The following is a 15,309-nucleotide window of genomic DNA, read 5'->3' as shown; positions in this document are numbered from 1 at the left end:
TAGCCATTAATGGACTTAACCTTCATGAATTTACCTAGTTCTCTTTTAAACCCTGTTATAGTCCTAACCTTCACAGTCTCCTCAGGCAAGGAATTCCACAGGTTGACTGTGTGCTGTGTGAAGAACTTCCCTTTATTTGTTTTAAACCTGCTGCCCATTAATTTCATTTGTTGGTCCCTAGTTCTTATATTATGGGAACAAGTAAATAACTTTTCCTTATTCACTTTCTCCATACCACTCATGCTTTTATATACCTCTATCATATCCCCCCTTAGTCTCCTCTTTTCCAAGCTGAGAAGTCCTAGCCTCTTTAATCTCTCCTCATGTGGAACCCGTTCCAAACCCCTAATCATTTTAGTTGCCCTTTTTTCTGAACTTTTTCTAGTGCCAGTATATCTTTTTTGAGATGAGGAGACCACATCTATATGCAGTATTCAAGATGTGAGCATCCCATGGATTTATGTAAGGGCAATAAGATGTTCTCCGTCTTATTCTCTATCCCTTTTTGAATGATTCCTAACAACCTGTTTGCTTTTTTGACTGTGGCTGCACACTGCGTAGACGTCTTCAGAGAACTATCCACGATGACTCCAAGATCTCTTTCCTGATTAGTTGTAGCTAAATTAACCCCCACCATAACGTATGCATAGTGGGGATTATTTTTTCCAATGTGCATTACTTTACATTTATCCACATTAAATTTTCATTTTGTTGCCCATCACTTAGTTTTGTGAGATCTTTTTGAAGTTCTGCACAGTCTGCTTTGGTCTTAACTATCTTGAGTAGTTTAGTATCTAGATGTACCTCGATGTTTAAAGAGATCTAGCACTTTCAATCATAGTAAGAAAGACACAAAATGCCTCTCCCAGGCATCACATGTAGCTATTGAGGTTGTGATTGCATCTAAGGAATTGTACATTTAAATAAGTAAAGAAATAGTGGGTTTTTTTACTCAGTTGTGCACTTGCAAGACTGTTACTGCTGGCAGTTATAGTGGTGCACAAGTCTGTTTATTGGACAAAGGAAATTTATATCAGAATGTGTGCAAGTTTTAGTTGTTTGTAATTTTGTTTTACTGGCCCTCTTTTCTTCAGTCTTAGTAAAGTGATGATTCTTTCCTGATAACTAACCACATGCAAAATTTGAATTTTTAAAGTTACTTTAATTTTTGAATATTTGAAAACTATCAGAACAATCTCTCAAAGCAGAGAATAAGTATTTCTCCAAAATACTCATCTCTGCATGTTCTCATGTTGCCCATACCCTTGCACACAGGCATGGCATAAACTTGTCATACTTTATGGCCTGAGAGTGGATTCCATTCTTCCCACCTCAGCAGATATTCCATGCTCAAATCCCATTGTCTCAGTCTTGAAATAGGGACTAGGATTTGGCAAGGTATTAGCAGTTGGCCTATATTTTACTGCCTTCTTGGACCCTGTTCAGGTTACTATTCTTGAAGTACACAGTGTGGTTGTGTCATGTTGATGTCCATTTTTAAGATCAATTTAAGTTTATCCAAGATCTTTTTCTTGAATTTGGCCATTGTGGGGCATGCCCCAAACACACATACATAGAAATCATGGTGTAAACTGTGTATTCAAATGGTATCAATTCAGATTGGATTCCTTAAGTCCTAGACTTTGAAGTTTCTCCATAACCTAAATAAAGCATAATGAATAAACGCAAAATATATTAGTTTTAGGCATGCATTTAAATTATCGTCTTGTAATTTATGTGGACATTTATTTATTTTATTTTCTTCCAATTTTGAAAAAATAAAAATTGTCCATTCACAGACTTTGAATGTCCTCTCAGTTGTTTAAAATTAGAAAACCCTAATGCAATACAGTCAGTCCAGTCCTTTTAACAATCAACAACATTATCAAATACTAACATCCCCATACACTGGTCTGTATCCCTCTATATTTCTTCAGAGGTGAGCTAAAGCAAACGGGCCCTACAACATGCCTTGAAAGTTCATAAACCCGTGCTGTTTTGTACAAGAGGTAGGGGTCTTTCTTGAGTTATGAGCCCTTATGCAGAACACCAAGCTAAATCCCCATCTTATTATATCCGGGTGAGAGGCTAGCATCAGTGCCTCCACTAACTGCAAATGAGGCAGTGTCAAAAGTAAGTTGATACATACCAGGCCATTTAGGTCTTTATACGCAAGTACCAAAACCTTAAAATCTAATCTGATATTTCATTTATACTTCTCCATATCCTTGTTCTGTATCACATTTTAGATTAAAATATTGTTCTTCTCAAGGAACTTTGATACACAACTGTATCTTTTTTAGTGTTACCACATATTCTTCAATTACACTGACCTAATCTCTAGCTAAAATACTCCTTGCATTCATAGACTTGAGAGTTTAGTCTTTAGACTCACTATTTAGTCAAGCTGCCAATCAGAATGCTGGCTGGAATCTGTGATGTATGCCTTCTATTTTGTTCAACAGCTCTGGTAAAATTTTCTAATTAACTCACTAAACCACTGTGGATTTCTGGAGGATACTACATACCAGCAAGTTTCTGAGATTTTCACTATAACTAATTTTCTTAATAATATTGCAGTGACTTTCAAATGAATCAAGATACTGTAAAAAAAAATAAAGTTCACAATAGTAAAATAATGTATTGACAATTACTATGGTTTGACAGGTGAGTTTAAAAGCTTGGTGACATATGTCTATGTGTTGAGGTAAAAATTAGTAGAAGGTAAGACTCATAATTTTTTGTAGGTTGAAAAACTGCTAGAAGGTTATCTTAAGGAAATTGGAATTAATGAAGAAACATTTCAAGAAGCGTGTTCATCTCCTCTTGCAAAGTCACATACATCACAGGTATGTTTTCCTATGTTATGCTGTTATAGTCCACAGTAATGGCTGGATTTTAATTGATAATCTGTTAATTTTCTATTTCCACTAATATAGCATTACAGGTCCTTTTTTGCAGAAAATTTTTCATTTTCTAAAATTCTATAATAAATTCATACCCATCAGCTATGAATTATGGCTAGCAAACTACTTCTGCAGTTTTAATTTAGATCAGTGGTGTCATTTGAAGGCCATATATTTGTATGTGGCATCAAAAATTTATCAAAATTTGTTTCCTGTGTTTTGTATTTTTTTAATTAATGTTTAAGTTGTATTAGCTACATAATACAAATGAATTAAAGTTAACTATGAAAGCCATACAGCTGTGGCTGTATTTTAGAGAAGCCTTATTGAGGGTGCAGGAACAGACCATCTCGATGTGCAGAAAGAATAGCAAATATGGCAGGAGACCAGCTTTGCTTAACAGTGAAATCTTCAATGAGCTTAAACACAAACAGGAAGCTTACAAGAAATGGAAACTTGGACAGATGACCAGGGAGGAGTATAAAAATATTGCTTGAGCATGCAGGAGTGTAATCAGTAAGGCTAAAATACAACTGGAGTTGCAGCTAGCAAGGGATGTGAAGGGTAATAAGAAGGGTTTCTACAGGAATGTTAGCAACAAGAAAAAGGTCAGGGAAAGTGTGGGACCTTTAATGAATGGGGGAGGTAACCTAGTGACAGATGACGTGGAAAAAGCTGAAGTACTCAATGCTTTTTTTGCCTCGGTTTTCATACACAGGATCAGCTCCCACACTGCTATCCTGGGCAACACAGCATGGGGAGGAGGTGAGCAATCCTCAGTGGTGAAAGAATAGGTTAAGGACTACTTAGAAAAGCTGTACATGCACAAGTCCATGGGTCCAGATCTAATGCATCCTAGGGTGCTGAGGGAATTGGCTGATGTGATTGCAGAGCCATTGACCATTATCTTTGAAAACTCGTGGTGATTGGGGGAGGTCCCGGATGATTGGAAAAAGGCAAATATAGTGCCCATCTTTAAAAAAGGGAAGAAGGAGAACCTGGGGAACTACAGACCAGCCAGCCTCACCTCAGTCCCTGGCAAAATCATGGAGCAGATCCTCAAGGAAACCATTTTGAAGCACTCAGAGGAGAGGAAAGTGATCAGGAACAGTCAGCAAGGATTCACCAAGGGCAAGTCATGCCTGACCAACCTGATTACCTTCTGTGATGAGTTAACTGGCTCTGTGGATATAGGGAAAACAGTGGATATGATATATCTTGACTTTAGCAAAGCTTTTGATACGGTCTCACACAGTATTCTTACCAACAAGTTACAAAAGTATGGATTAGATGAATGGACTATAAGGTAGATAGATTTTCAGGCTCAATGGGTAATGATCAACAGCTTGATGTCTAGTTGGCCTCCGGTATCAGGCAGAGTACCCCAAGGGTCTGTCCTGGGGCCGGTTTTGTTCAACATCTTGATAAATAATCAGGATGATGAGTTGGATTGCATCCTCAGCAAATTTGCAGATGACACTAAGCTGAGGGAAGAGGTAGATATGCTGGAGAGTAGGGATAAGGTTCAGAGTGACCTAGACAAATTGGAGAATTGGGCCAAAAGAAATCTGATGAGGTTCAACAAGGACAAGTGCAGAGTCCTGCACTTAGGATGGAAGAATCCATGCACCGTTACAGGCTGGGGACTGGCTGGCTAAGCAGCAGTTCTTCAGAAAAGGACCTGGGGGTTACAGTGGATGAGAAGCTGGATATGAGTTGATAGTGTGTCCTTGTTGCCAAGAAGGTTAACAGCATATTGAGCTGTATTAGTAGGAGCACTGCCAGCTGATTAAGAGATGTGATTATTCCCCTCTATTCGGCACTGGTGGCCCACATCTGGGGTATTGCATCCAGTTTTGGGCCCCCCACTACGGAAAGGATGTGAACAAATTGGAGAGAGTCCAGCGGACTGGGAGCTGGGGCACATGATTTACGAGGAGAGGCTGAGGGAACTGGGCTTGTTTAGTCTATAGAAGAGAAGAGTGAGGGGGGATTTGATAGCAGCCTTCAACTATTTGAAGAGAGGTTCCAAAGAGGATGGAGCTTGGCTGTTCTCAGTGGTGGCAGATGACAGAACAAGAAGCAATGGTTTCAAGTTGCAGTGGGGGTGGTCTAGACTGGATATTAGGAAACACTATTTCACTGAGAGGGTGGTGAAGCAGTAGAATGGGTTATGTAGGGAGGTGGTGGAATCTCTATCCTTTAGAGTTTTTTAAGGCTGATTTGACAAAGCCCTGGCTGGGATGATTTAGTTGGTGTTGGTCCTGCTTGAGCAGGGGGTTGGACTAGATGACCTCCTGATGTCTCTTCCAACCCTCATCTTCTATGATTCTATGTGATTGGTTGGTTGATCTCAACAACTGAAAATGATGAACAGGTAGACAAATTGGAGGGAGTTCAGACAAGAGCCAAAAAAAAAAAAAAAGATTAAAGGGCAATAGTGGGATTGATTTTTTTGAGTAAAATTTAAAAGAACCCAAAATATCACTTGGTGAAGTGATGACTAAGAGGGCTAGAAGGAGAGAGAGAGTAAGTTTGTAAGTAATTCAAAGGCTGTGAATTCTTAAGAAAGGAGAGAGCTTGTTTAGGATGGCATGGGATGTTGAGACTTAAAACCCTTACTGCAAAGGGAAAATAACAAGGACAGTGTAATCCTTATCAATCAGTTTCCTTACATTTGTTTACAAAATAATCTGCAAAGGAAGATTGACTTGAGCCACAATTCTTCAAATCACTTAAATTCAATACAAATATAAAAACATCCAGGTTTTAGAAAAGTTTTGGAATGGATAGCCGGCCAATTTCTGCCCACATGATTTTTCAATTGGAGAAAGATTAGCAATCACTCTTATTGGTTTCTAATTATCTTGGACACAGCATAGTCTGTCAACATTATTTTATAGAGTTGCAAAATCAGATTATGGGAAAGCTCACCAAATTGTAGCACTTAAGTTGAACTGTAGTGTGGAGGAGAAAATGTTGGACATCTTATTCCTTGTAGCAACCACACCATAATGTGTTGGCTGTCATTAGCAAGAAGGCAGGGGAATATATCCCAGGTATTTTCCCTTAACCACTAGCTTTCTTCTTCTTCTTCTTTTTTATGGCCTATCCAGAATCTGGAGTCTAGTCTACATTAGAGAAATTTAAGTGTTAACTCTGTTGCAAGCACCTTCAGTGCTTGTAATATACCTTTTAACCACACACAAAAGTTACTATAGAGTAAGTCGCACCACCACTGCATCATGCATCGTCTCTCTCCACCATTATAGTAATGGTGTGGCACTTAGCCAAATGTAATCTGTTTTCCAGTGTAATTCTACAGTCCTCCTACCTACCTTTCAGTCTAACAGCACTAATGACTCAAAGTTCTGTCACCAGCCAAGAAGGAATGGGCATATGGGCTGCGTGTGTTGCCTTCATACCGCTCTCCTGTGAGCTTGAGAGGAAAAAGAATACTGAAGATAAAATCTTGGCCCCACTAAAGTCCCTGGGAGTTTTGCCACTGACTTCAGTGGGGCCAGGATTTCACCATGAGAATGGAATCCAATTCACATAAAATGCAGAGCACTATTATAGGCCAATAGACCAACCAGCTTTTAGTGTTTATTATTCCTTTTTGACATCCTTAAATATTTTTGACATATCTAGAAGAGTTGGGTATAGCTATTAAAATATTGATAAGTTTGACAGAATTATAGTCTCGCTAGGTTCACAGAACATATAATAATGTTCATTTAAAAATAATTAAATATATTAGGCTCTGATATTGCAATGAACTATACATGGGTTACCTTGACATTCATACAGAGTCCCATTGACTTCACTGGGATTATATGCTGGTGTAGAGGTCCACCTGCAATGGAATTCATTGAAGGACTGGGGTCTCATTGTTGAATTAATTCATTTAATATATTGTATATTCCTGGGGGAATTCTGCGCTTCTGCACATGCACATAATTAACGAGCCCCACAGATTTCTAATTTTTTGCACAGATAAAGCTTCTGCCAAAATGTTGCTGCAGTTCCACCTTTTGCCCACCAGAGGGTATTTTGGTAATAGAACAAAGCAGAAAGCTCACAGCCAGCTAAGGAAGAGAGAGCCTGCCTTCTTCTCAGTACCTGTGGGGCCAGGTCAGAAGACAGGGGTTATGGAGAGACAGACAGCGCAGGGTGCTGGGGGGATCAGACGGGCTCATAAGGGCTAATGGGGGAGGACAGACTGGGGCAGGGGCTGAATGGGAGTGGAGGCATAGGGCCACGAAGGGAAGGGAAGTGCAGAGATACATGGGGATAGGGGGGAGGGCATGCAGAGCTACATAGAGGCTTGGTGAGGGCACAGAGAAGCTTGGGGATGGGGGAGAGGGTGCAGAGCTACATAGGGAAAGGGGAGTGACTGGGTAAGGGCACAGACACACATGGGGACGGGGCAGATGTGCCTGACTGAATGGGAGAGGCTAGGGGTCAGCCAGCGTCTGCATGGGGGAGGCTCCCTAAGAATCCCTCCTCACCCACTCCACCAAAAACTGTTTCACACTTTCCCCACCCATGCCTAACAACCCTCCAAGTTCACACCCAGGCTCCTTCCTAGCAATTTACTTCCCTTTCCCTCAACTCCTCGGTCACCCCTGATTCTCCCAAGCCTTTGCATTGCTTCTGAGGAGTGCAGGAAATACGGTTCTGTATTGTAGTTTAAATAAATTACTTGGAGTTCTGTATTAATATGCCTAGTATGGAATCTATTTGTCAAAAAACGTTTCCTGAATCTTTTTTTGTTGTAGGTATTATTACAGACCTACTTGCTGACAGGTATTTTGAAATAAATGACCAAAAATAATTGAAACTGGTGTGATTATATTGTTTTATTTTGAAAAATAAAATATGCAGAATTTTGCAAAATTTAAAAATAGTGTGCATAGAATTTTTCATTTTTGGGCTCAGAATTCCACCAGCAGTAATTTTACTAGATCGTACAGTTTATAAACTGCATTTAGAAAACAGAAAATCAGATATATCAGTGATGGATTTTAAAGAGCATAAGACAAGAAAAGCTCTTTGTTTTCCGGCTCATGAATCCTTGAATAGTTGGCTGTTGTTTCCAGCATTCTTGGCACTGTGTCAGAAATAGCTGTTTATTTCAGGGCATAAACCAAAAAAAATTCTAAGTAGACACAACATACAAATGTTGTCTTGCTGTGATAATACACATCTTTTTGTGTTTGGGCTATTTTGAAATGATCAGTTCTTGATTTCTATAAGATTTCTTTTAATTAATTTGTAGATTTTTTTCCCCCCAAAGGCCATTTTGCAACCAGTGCTGGCAGCAGAAGATTTTAGATTATTTAAGGAAATGATGGTACAGAAAAACATTGAAATGCAGTTGCAAGCCATTAGAATCATTCAAGAAAGAAATGGTAAGAAATAGTAAATGAGAAATTTTAGTTCTCAGTGTGTCTTTTCAGCTGTTTTGTGGATAACTCTATGGTCTACCCATCCATAAATACTTAAGGTCACATCCTGGCCCAAATGAATTCAATGGCAAAACTTCCATTGATTTCAGTGGGGCTAGGATTTCACCCTGAGTCTACAACTGGTTCTGTCAGCCACAGCTAATTGTATTCCTTTTAAAATGTATCTAAAACTTTATCTGAAAGCCTATTAGATTATTTCTATGAAACTTGGATTCAAATTTCAGTTTAAGGATTTTCTGATTTAAATGGTGGTATTACAAAAGTAACTATAATTTGGCACAATGTAGTCGTGATCCAAAGTGCAGCAGCTCTCAAGTTGCCTGTTCCCCAGCTCAGTGGAGGACAAGGACAGATGGATGTTCATAGCATCTGATACATTTGACACCTAACCTCACCGTTGCTCCAAACCTCTATGTATAGCTGCACAAGGAGCTGTAGTCTACACTGTGTAGGGGATGCACACTGAAATCTTCTCACCAGCCCTACTCTCTACCCAGAGGAATCGTACCAATTTATTTGTGTCCTAGGCCCTCAGTATGGGGGAATACTTATCTCATTCTGTATAGCAGTTTTGAACATAATGGCTGTACAGAAGTTCGATGTGTACTTCCATTACTACGCTCTCATTTTCAGGTGCTGCATCTCAAACTGTAGGAGTTAAATATATGAGAGTTATTATTTAGTCACTCTATTAATATCCATTGACTTGTAATGACTACATACATGTATATGTGCAGTAATTTCAGCATGCTATTGTCTGGAGACTTCAACTTTTGTATTTCATATAGTAAGCTTGAAACTTGCTAAATCTAAAGGTTTTGCAATTTTCCTCTGCCTTTTTTGTCTGTACAAGAACAGTGTGTCTATAAATAAAATATATAGTTGTTAATATATAGTTGTTACAAGTAATAGTCTAATGAACATGACTGGGATGTGGGCAATCAGGTCTAACGGTTGGAGCCAAGGGGGTAGCCAAGCTTGGAGGTTAGAGTGGAGTCAAGGATGAGGACCACGGGACACCCAGGTATGTAGTCAAGAGCAGAGCTAAGGGTCAGAGCCAGGAACTAGAAGCTGAATGCCCAAGCTGATGGGTAGGCTGGACACATGCTCAGTTTGAACACACTGACAGTTTCTGTAAGCGGTTTCCTTTTAAAAACCAGCATAAAGGGGCCATGGTGGAACCCAGAACTGGCGCCACAAAAAAGGAAAAATACTTACAATTTTCTGTTTGATTAACAACAGACTCAAACACATGCACACATCTAATATACAAGAAATTACACTAAAACAACATAAAGGTTGCAAAGTCAAGCACTTAAAAGCTAGGAAATACCAGAATTAAGATTGTCTGTGCAACCTTAATTTGGCCCCCTTCTGAGTATGCATTATGATAGTCTTTACATGATCATACACTATTTTTTCCACTGGACCCTTGTCTTATTCAGTGCATAGGGTGGGTAATGCTCACTTAATAGGTAGCTATTAAATATTTATTTTTGTTGTCATTCATTGTGTGGCCTCATGCCATATTTACTGCACATTATCCAGACTATGTACTGAATACAGATTTACTAATTTCCTCATAGGCTGTTTTATTCCACTCATCAACATAATATCTGAGTACCTTTTATATGAGGGAAAATTACTTACACTAACTTCTCACATAACATCGTCCCAGTGAACGTTGTTTTGTTGTTGCATTGCTGATCAATTAGAGAACATGCTTGTTTAAAGTTGCGTAATGCTCCCTGGTAACGTTGTTTTGCAGCCGCCTGCTTTGTCCACTGCTTGCAGAAAGAGCAGCCCACTGGAGCTAGCTGGTGGGGTCTTGGAACCAGGGTGGATCGGCAGCCACCCTATCAGCTCCCCTAAGTTCCCTGTGTGGCAGCCACCCAGCAGGCTATCAATTGCCGGGCAGTTCAGCTGTCCCTCCCTCCACTGCCATGTGCTGCTCCTGCCCTCTGCCTTGGAGCTGCTCCCGGGAGCTTCCTGCTTGCTGTGCGGGGGGAAGGGGGGCAGGGAGGAGAAGGGTGCTAATGTCACGGTGTCCCCCCTCCTCTGCTCCTGCACCTCATCTCCACAGAGCAGGTGGGAGACATGACAGGGTTCAGGATGGAGAGAGCTTGCTGGCAGCAGGTGCTGTCTCAACTTGCTGATCTACTTTGAAAGACAGTGTACTTAGAGTGGTGTCAATATACTTAAAGGGGCAATGTGCATCTCTCTCTCTCTCTCTCTCTCTCTCTCAGACACACACACACACACACACACACACACACACACACACACACACACACACACACACAGACAGTGTGTGTCTCTGTCTCTCACTCTCACTCACACACAGACACACATGGTATGTGTCTGTTTCTGCCATGCTGTGTCTCCTCCTCCTTTCATTCGTGCTGCTTTGTAGAGTGTGAGGCTACATTAACAACAATGTGTTAATCCATGAGGGCTCAGTTGAGTGCTAGTTCATCATTTAGCAGTGAGGCATTCCCTGGGAAATATCCCACCCTCTGACTCCACCACTTCAACCAAGCTTCACAATCATTATTGCTGTGTACAGTATTAAATTGTTTGTTTAAAACTTAGTGTGTGTGTGTGTGTGTGTGAAGTCTTTGTCTGACAAAAAAAAATTCCCTGGAACCTAAATCCCCAAATTACATTAATTCTTATGGGGAACTTGGGTTAATTTAACATAATTTTGCTTAAAGTAGCATTTTTTAGTAACATAACTACAACGTTAAGCGAGGAGTTACTGTACCTGTAATTGTGCTTCTCTCAAGATCTTTCTGATATGATTCTCATTCATCCACCCATTTTCCTCCTTCAGAGTTTGGGGTTTTGTTGTTTTGTGCTGTTTTTTCCTTCTGTAATACACCTCTACCTCGATATAACGCTGTCCTCAGGAACCAAAAAATCTTACTGCGTTATAGGTGAAACCGTGTTGTATTGAGCTTGCTTTGATCCACCAGAGGGCGCAGCCCCGCCCCTCCGGAGCACTGCTTTACCACATTATATCGGAATTCATGTTATATCAGGTCGCATTATATTGGGGTAGCGGTGTAGTTCTTAGTCTGCAAGATAATTTTTCACTTTGGCTTGTCACTTGGGAGCTTTGCAAATGTGGGAAATGGCACAGAATAATGGAGAGCCTGGCTCATGCTCTACCTGCTACAGCTGCCCTTGGGGACCAGTTCTTTAGAGCTTTGAGAGTTCTACCAGTCTCATATTGGGAAGTTGATACCCAAAAATGTAGAGTCTTTTTGGAAATATATCTTCTGAGACACAGAATTACAGTTTAATAATTTCCCCCTACTATTCTCTCTCTGGTTGAAGAATGCATGCAAAATGGAGTGAGAATCCATTTTCTTTAGAGCAATACATGCGTTTTCGCTATGTTTTTTTATAGGTGTGCTACCTGACTGTTTGACAGATGGTTCTGATGTGTTCACTGAAATTGAACAACAAGAAATGAAAATACTCAGAGAGGTTCTTAGGTAACAAGAAATGGTCTCCTACTTAATATTTATGGTAGTAGATATACATGGATATTCTGCTGCATTTTACTTGGGTGTTTCCTTCATTTTGTAGGTGGCATAAATATTCTTCTTCAACACATGTCAGTGTGCATCCTAATATAAGTGTACATGTGTGCAAGCTTGGAATCTTTTGTACAACCGTGTCCAGTGGGGCCATGCCTCCTTGTGCTCCCATGAGAAGGCATATAGGGCAAAGTGTCCCCAACCCTCTCTTATTTCCTGCTTAACACCCCTGGCAGTGAGAGACAACCTGGACTGTATCTGACCTGCTTCTGAATTTCAGAACTCTTCTCCAATGAAGAAACTCTTCTTCTCTTTGTTTTATTAATTTCTTCATTTGATTTTTTGTTGTGTGTTTCCATTCCAAAAAAGAAAGAAGAAAGCAGTTAGGAAAGAAGTTCCCCCTGGGAACTCCCCCTAGACACCTGAATGAGGTGCTTTGCGCCTGCCACTGGCTGAGATGAAATCAAAACCCACCAGATTTAAGCCTTGTCATTCCTGCTTTTAGTTTATACTCATCATAGATGAACACAGCAGATGCCTGTGTTGTCTTGGGGAAGCACACATCCCCAACAAGTGTGACTCCTGCTTCTTTTTGTCCTGTACCCTGAAATCTTGAGATATGAAGTTCAAACTGCACCTCTTGGAGCAATTCATGAAGGTAGCTTTAGATCAGGAGTGGAGATATCCTTCATACAGGAACCAAGGAGATTGTCTTTGGTGAATATCCTGGCTACTGAGCACAACATCCATGGCTCTAGCAAGGAAGGGAAAATAAAAAGGTGTCCAAACCATCAGCATTGGCACCCTCAAACTGATCACATCTAGCTTGGCACCAAAGGCCTTGGTGTGGACTGTGTCGGCGTGGACTGTTTCAGCACAACTCCAAGATAGAGAAACCCGGCTTCACCCTCTGAAATGAAAAGGTTCCTCCATGTCAAATGCAAATGCAGCTTGGAGCAGATAACATATCTGTCCCTCAAAGAGGACTGTAGACTGGGAGAGAAACCCTCAAAATGCTAAGCATCAATTAAGTATAGTGCCAGGACATCGGCAATGACTGAGCACAAGGGTGGTAGGTGCACTGGTATCGACTTCTGTGTTGAGATCTCTGGCACTAACCCCAGAGCCTGAACCATTCCTGGTACCAAGATATGTCTTTGACTAGCCCCACTTGCTGCTTTTCTCAGTACTGAACCCAACACAGACATCTACCCTGGAACTACTAACATCAGAGCTGGAACTACATGCATTGGCAATAGCATCCCTAGAGAGTTACCTCTCTCCCCTATGAAAGAACCATTCCTTCTCCCTTTACTTGAGTAGGGCACCATTTCCTGAAAGCCAAGAATATCAATACCAGCAAAGGTACCCCGAAGGCATGTAATACCAAGTTCCAGTGCGGAACTGGCAGCCAATGGGCCCTCCTTGGTCAGGCCAGTACCAATATAACCCACCACCAAAGCTGTACTGGCTGTACTGAGGCCTGTACTCTCAGATTTTGAAATGGAGTCTCTTCCAGTGTCTTGGCAAAGAGGAGATCTCTGCCACCTTTGGCATCTCTGGCAAGAGCACCCTCACTAGAACTGAAGGGATACCCAAGAGTGGAAGAACTAGCAAGAGACACACTCCAGCTCTCCTCCCCACCGAAGAAATCTTCCTTGTCCTGAGATGAAGCAGTCACTGTGGCCCCAACACTGGCCATCAGTGACTTCAGGGCATTTTAGAAAGTATCATTGAGGATAGTGGATACAAGGAACATCGAAACAAAGGTGATTCAGTTTGTTTGACATCCTTGGTGCCTGCAAGAATTGCTCTCCTGATCAATGAGAGAACCCAAAATACAGCAAAGTGTCTGTGGCACACCCAGGCCTTGCTTTCCTTGACTTTAGAGCAACTGAAAAATCAGTAACAGCGGCTACCCAAAGGCTTTGAGTGATTCTACGCATATTCAGTACCAGGTTTGCTCGTTGTCTCCATCATTCAGGAGAAAAGCAGGTCAAACAAAGAAACTCCTAAAGACAAGGACTCCAAGAAGCTGGACGTTTTCAACCTAAAGGCCTACTCCTCAGCACATCCAACCAGTTCCACATCATGATCTATCATGTACTGTTCATGAAATACAACTTACTGATGTGGGAGAGGGTGATCCCCTTCCTATCTTGATTCCCACAAGATGGCAGGGAGGAGCTGAGAGACATAATCAAAGAGGACCAAATGGTAGCTAGAACTGCGCTACCAGGGACAGTTCATGAATCAGATACAGACACTCACTTGATGGCCATGGCAGTCACCATGTACTGGGCCTTCTGGCTTTAGGTGTCTGGGATACCAAGAGAAGTCCAAGCCACAACTGAGAACTTACGCTTTGAGGATATGGATCTTTTTAGTACAAGAACAGATGAAGTGTCACAGACATTCTGTCACAGATTCCAAGGCAACACTCAGATCCCTGGGCATTTATGCTCTGGGACTGTATCATGAACCTTTCTGCAACCCCCAAGGCAGAGAATGCTATTGTTTTGTCACAGTCACCAGCCCAAGTATTCACCTAGAAAGCAACACTGATATTTGTTGAGTTGCCTGTTTTCCTCCTCCATATCGCACCAGCCTGCCTTCCAAAGACAGCAGGTTTGATGAAATGGTCAAAAGCCATACCAAGACCACTCCAGAGCTTATACTTGAAAACTACCTCCCTGCTTACCATCAGGCATGGCTGGACCTTACAGCTGATAAATGGGTTTTGGACATTAATACTCACAGCTGCATCATTCAATTGACTTCCTCACTCTCTACCTGCCTCCCTTCCCTATCCCTTTTCCAGAGCCCTTCTCATGAAAGCCTTTTAGAAACAGAAGTGACTTTGTTGCTAGAGCTGGTTGAAATTCAGAATTTATGGTTTACAGGAAATTTTGACATTTTGAAATTTGGTTTCAGTTTAAATAGGACTGGAATCAAATTTTGTAAAAATTTCTCATGAACCAGGGGTTTTGAAATTTTTCATTTTGGAAACACAGAAAGATGGTGTTTGCAAAAGGAAGTTTGCTCTCTGATCCACAGCAGCTGCTCAGTGAAATTAACATTCATGCTGGACTGTCATTCATTCATGACTCTGTCACCATCCAGAACATTTGTCACAGTTGCATCTGAAACAGGATAGCCCACTAGAACCACCTGCAAATTCAAGGGACCTTCCCTTGAAAGATAGGATACTATATATAAACATTTTAGAGTTCATCAAACCGGCATGCATGGTATTCATCCTGATCCTGCAAACTTTTGTGCAGATACCGACAGACAGTATGTCCACTATCCACCAAATTAACAAGCAAAGGGGAGCATGCTTTCTGGCCCTGTGCAAAGAAGCCATCTTTTTATGAAACTGTCAAT

General features: G+C 41.1%; 1 protein-coding gene across 2 annotated transcripts in view; it reads left to right on the top strand.

The window, feature by feature from the left end:
* The window catches only part of CFAP36 (cilia and flagella associated protein 36), a 130,013-nt gene that overhangs the window by 58,419 nt on the left and 56,285 nt on the right, over positions 1-15,309 (top strand). For both annotated transcript variants that reach the window (XM_050952206.1, XM_050952205.1), the window contains exons 3-5: positions 2,748-2,849; positions 8,206-8,320; positions 11,790-11,877. In XM_050952206.1, coding sequence (XP_050808163.1) covers positions 2,748-2,849; positions 8,206-8,320; positions 11,790-11,877 — 305 coding nt within the window. The remainder of the gene's footprint in view (positions 1-2,747; positions 2,850-8,205; positions 8,321-11,789; positions 11,878-15,309) is intronic.

The sequence above is a fragment of the Gopherus flavomarginatus genome, chromosome 4 (genome assembly GCF_025201925.1).
Source record: "Gopherus flavomarginatus isolate rGopFla2 chromosome 4, rGopFla2.mat.asm, whole genome shotgun sequence".
Taxonomy (NCBI): domain Eukaryota; kingdom Metazoa; phylum Chordata; order Testudines; family Testudinidae; genus Gopherus; species Gopherus flavomarginatus.
This window is presented reverse-complemented; position numbering and strand designations above follow the sequence as displayed.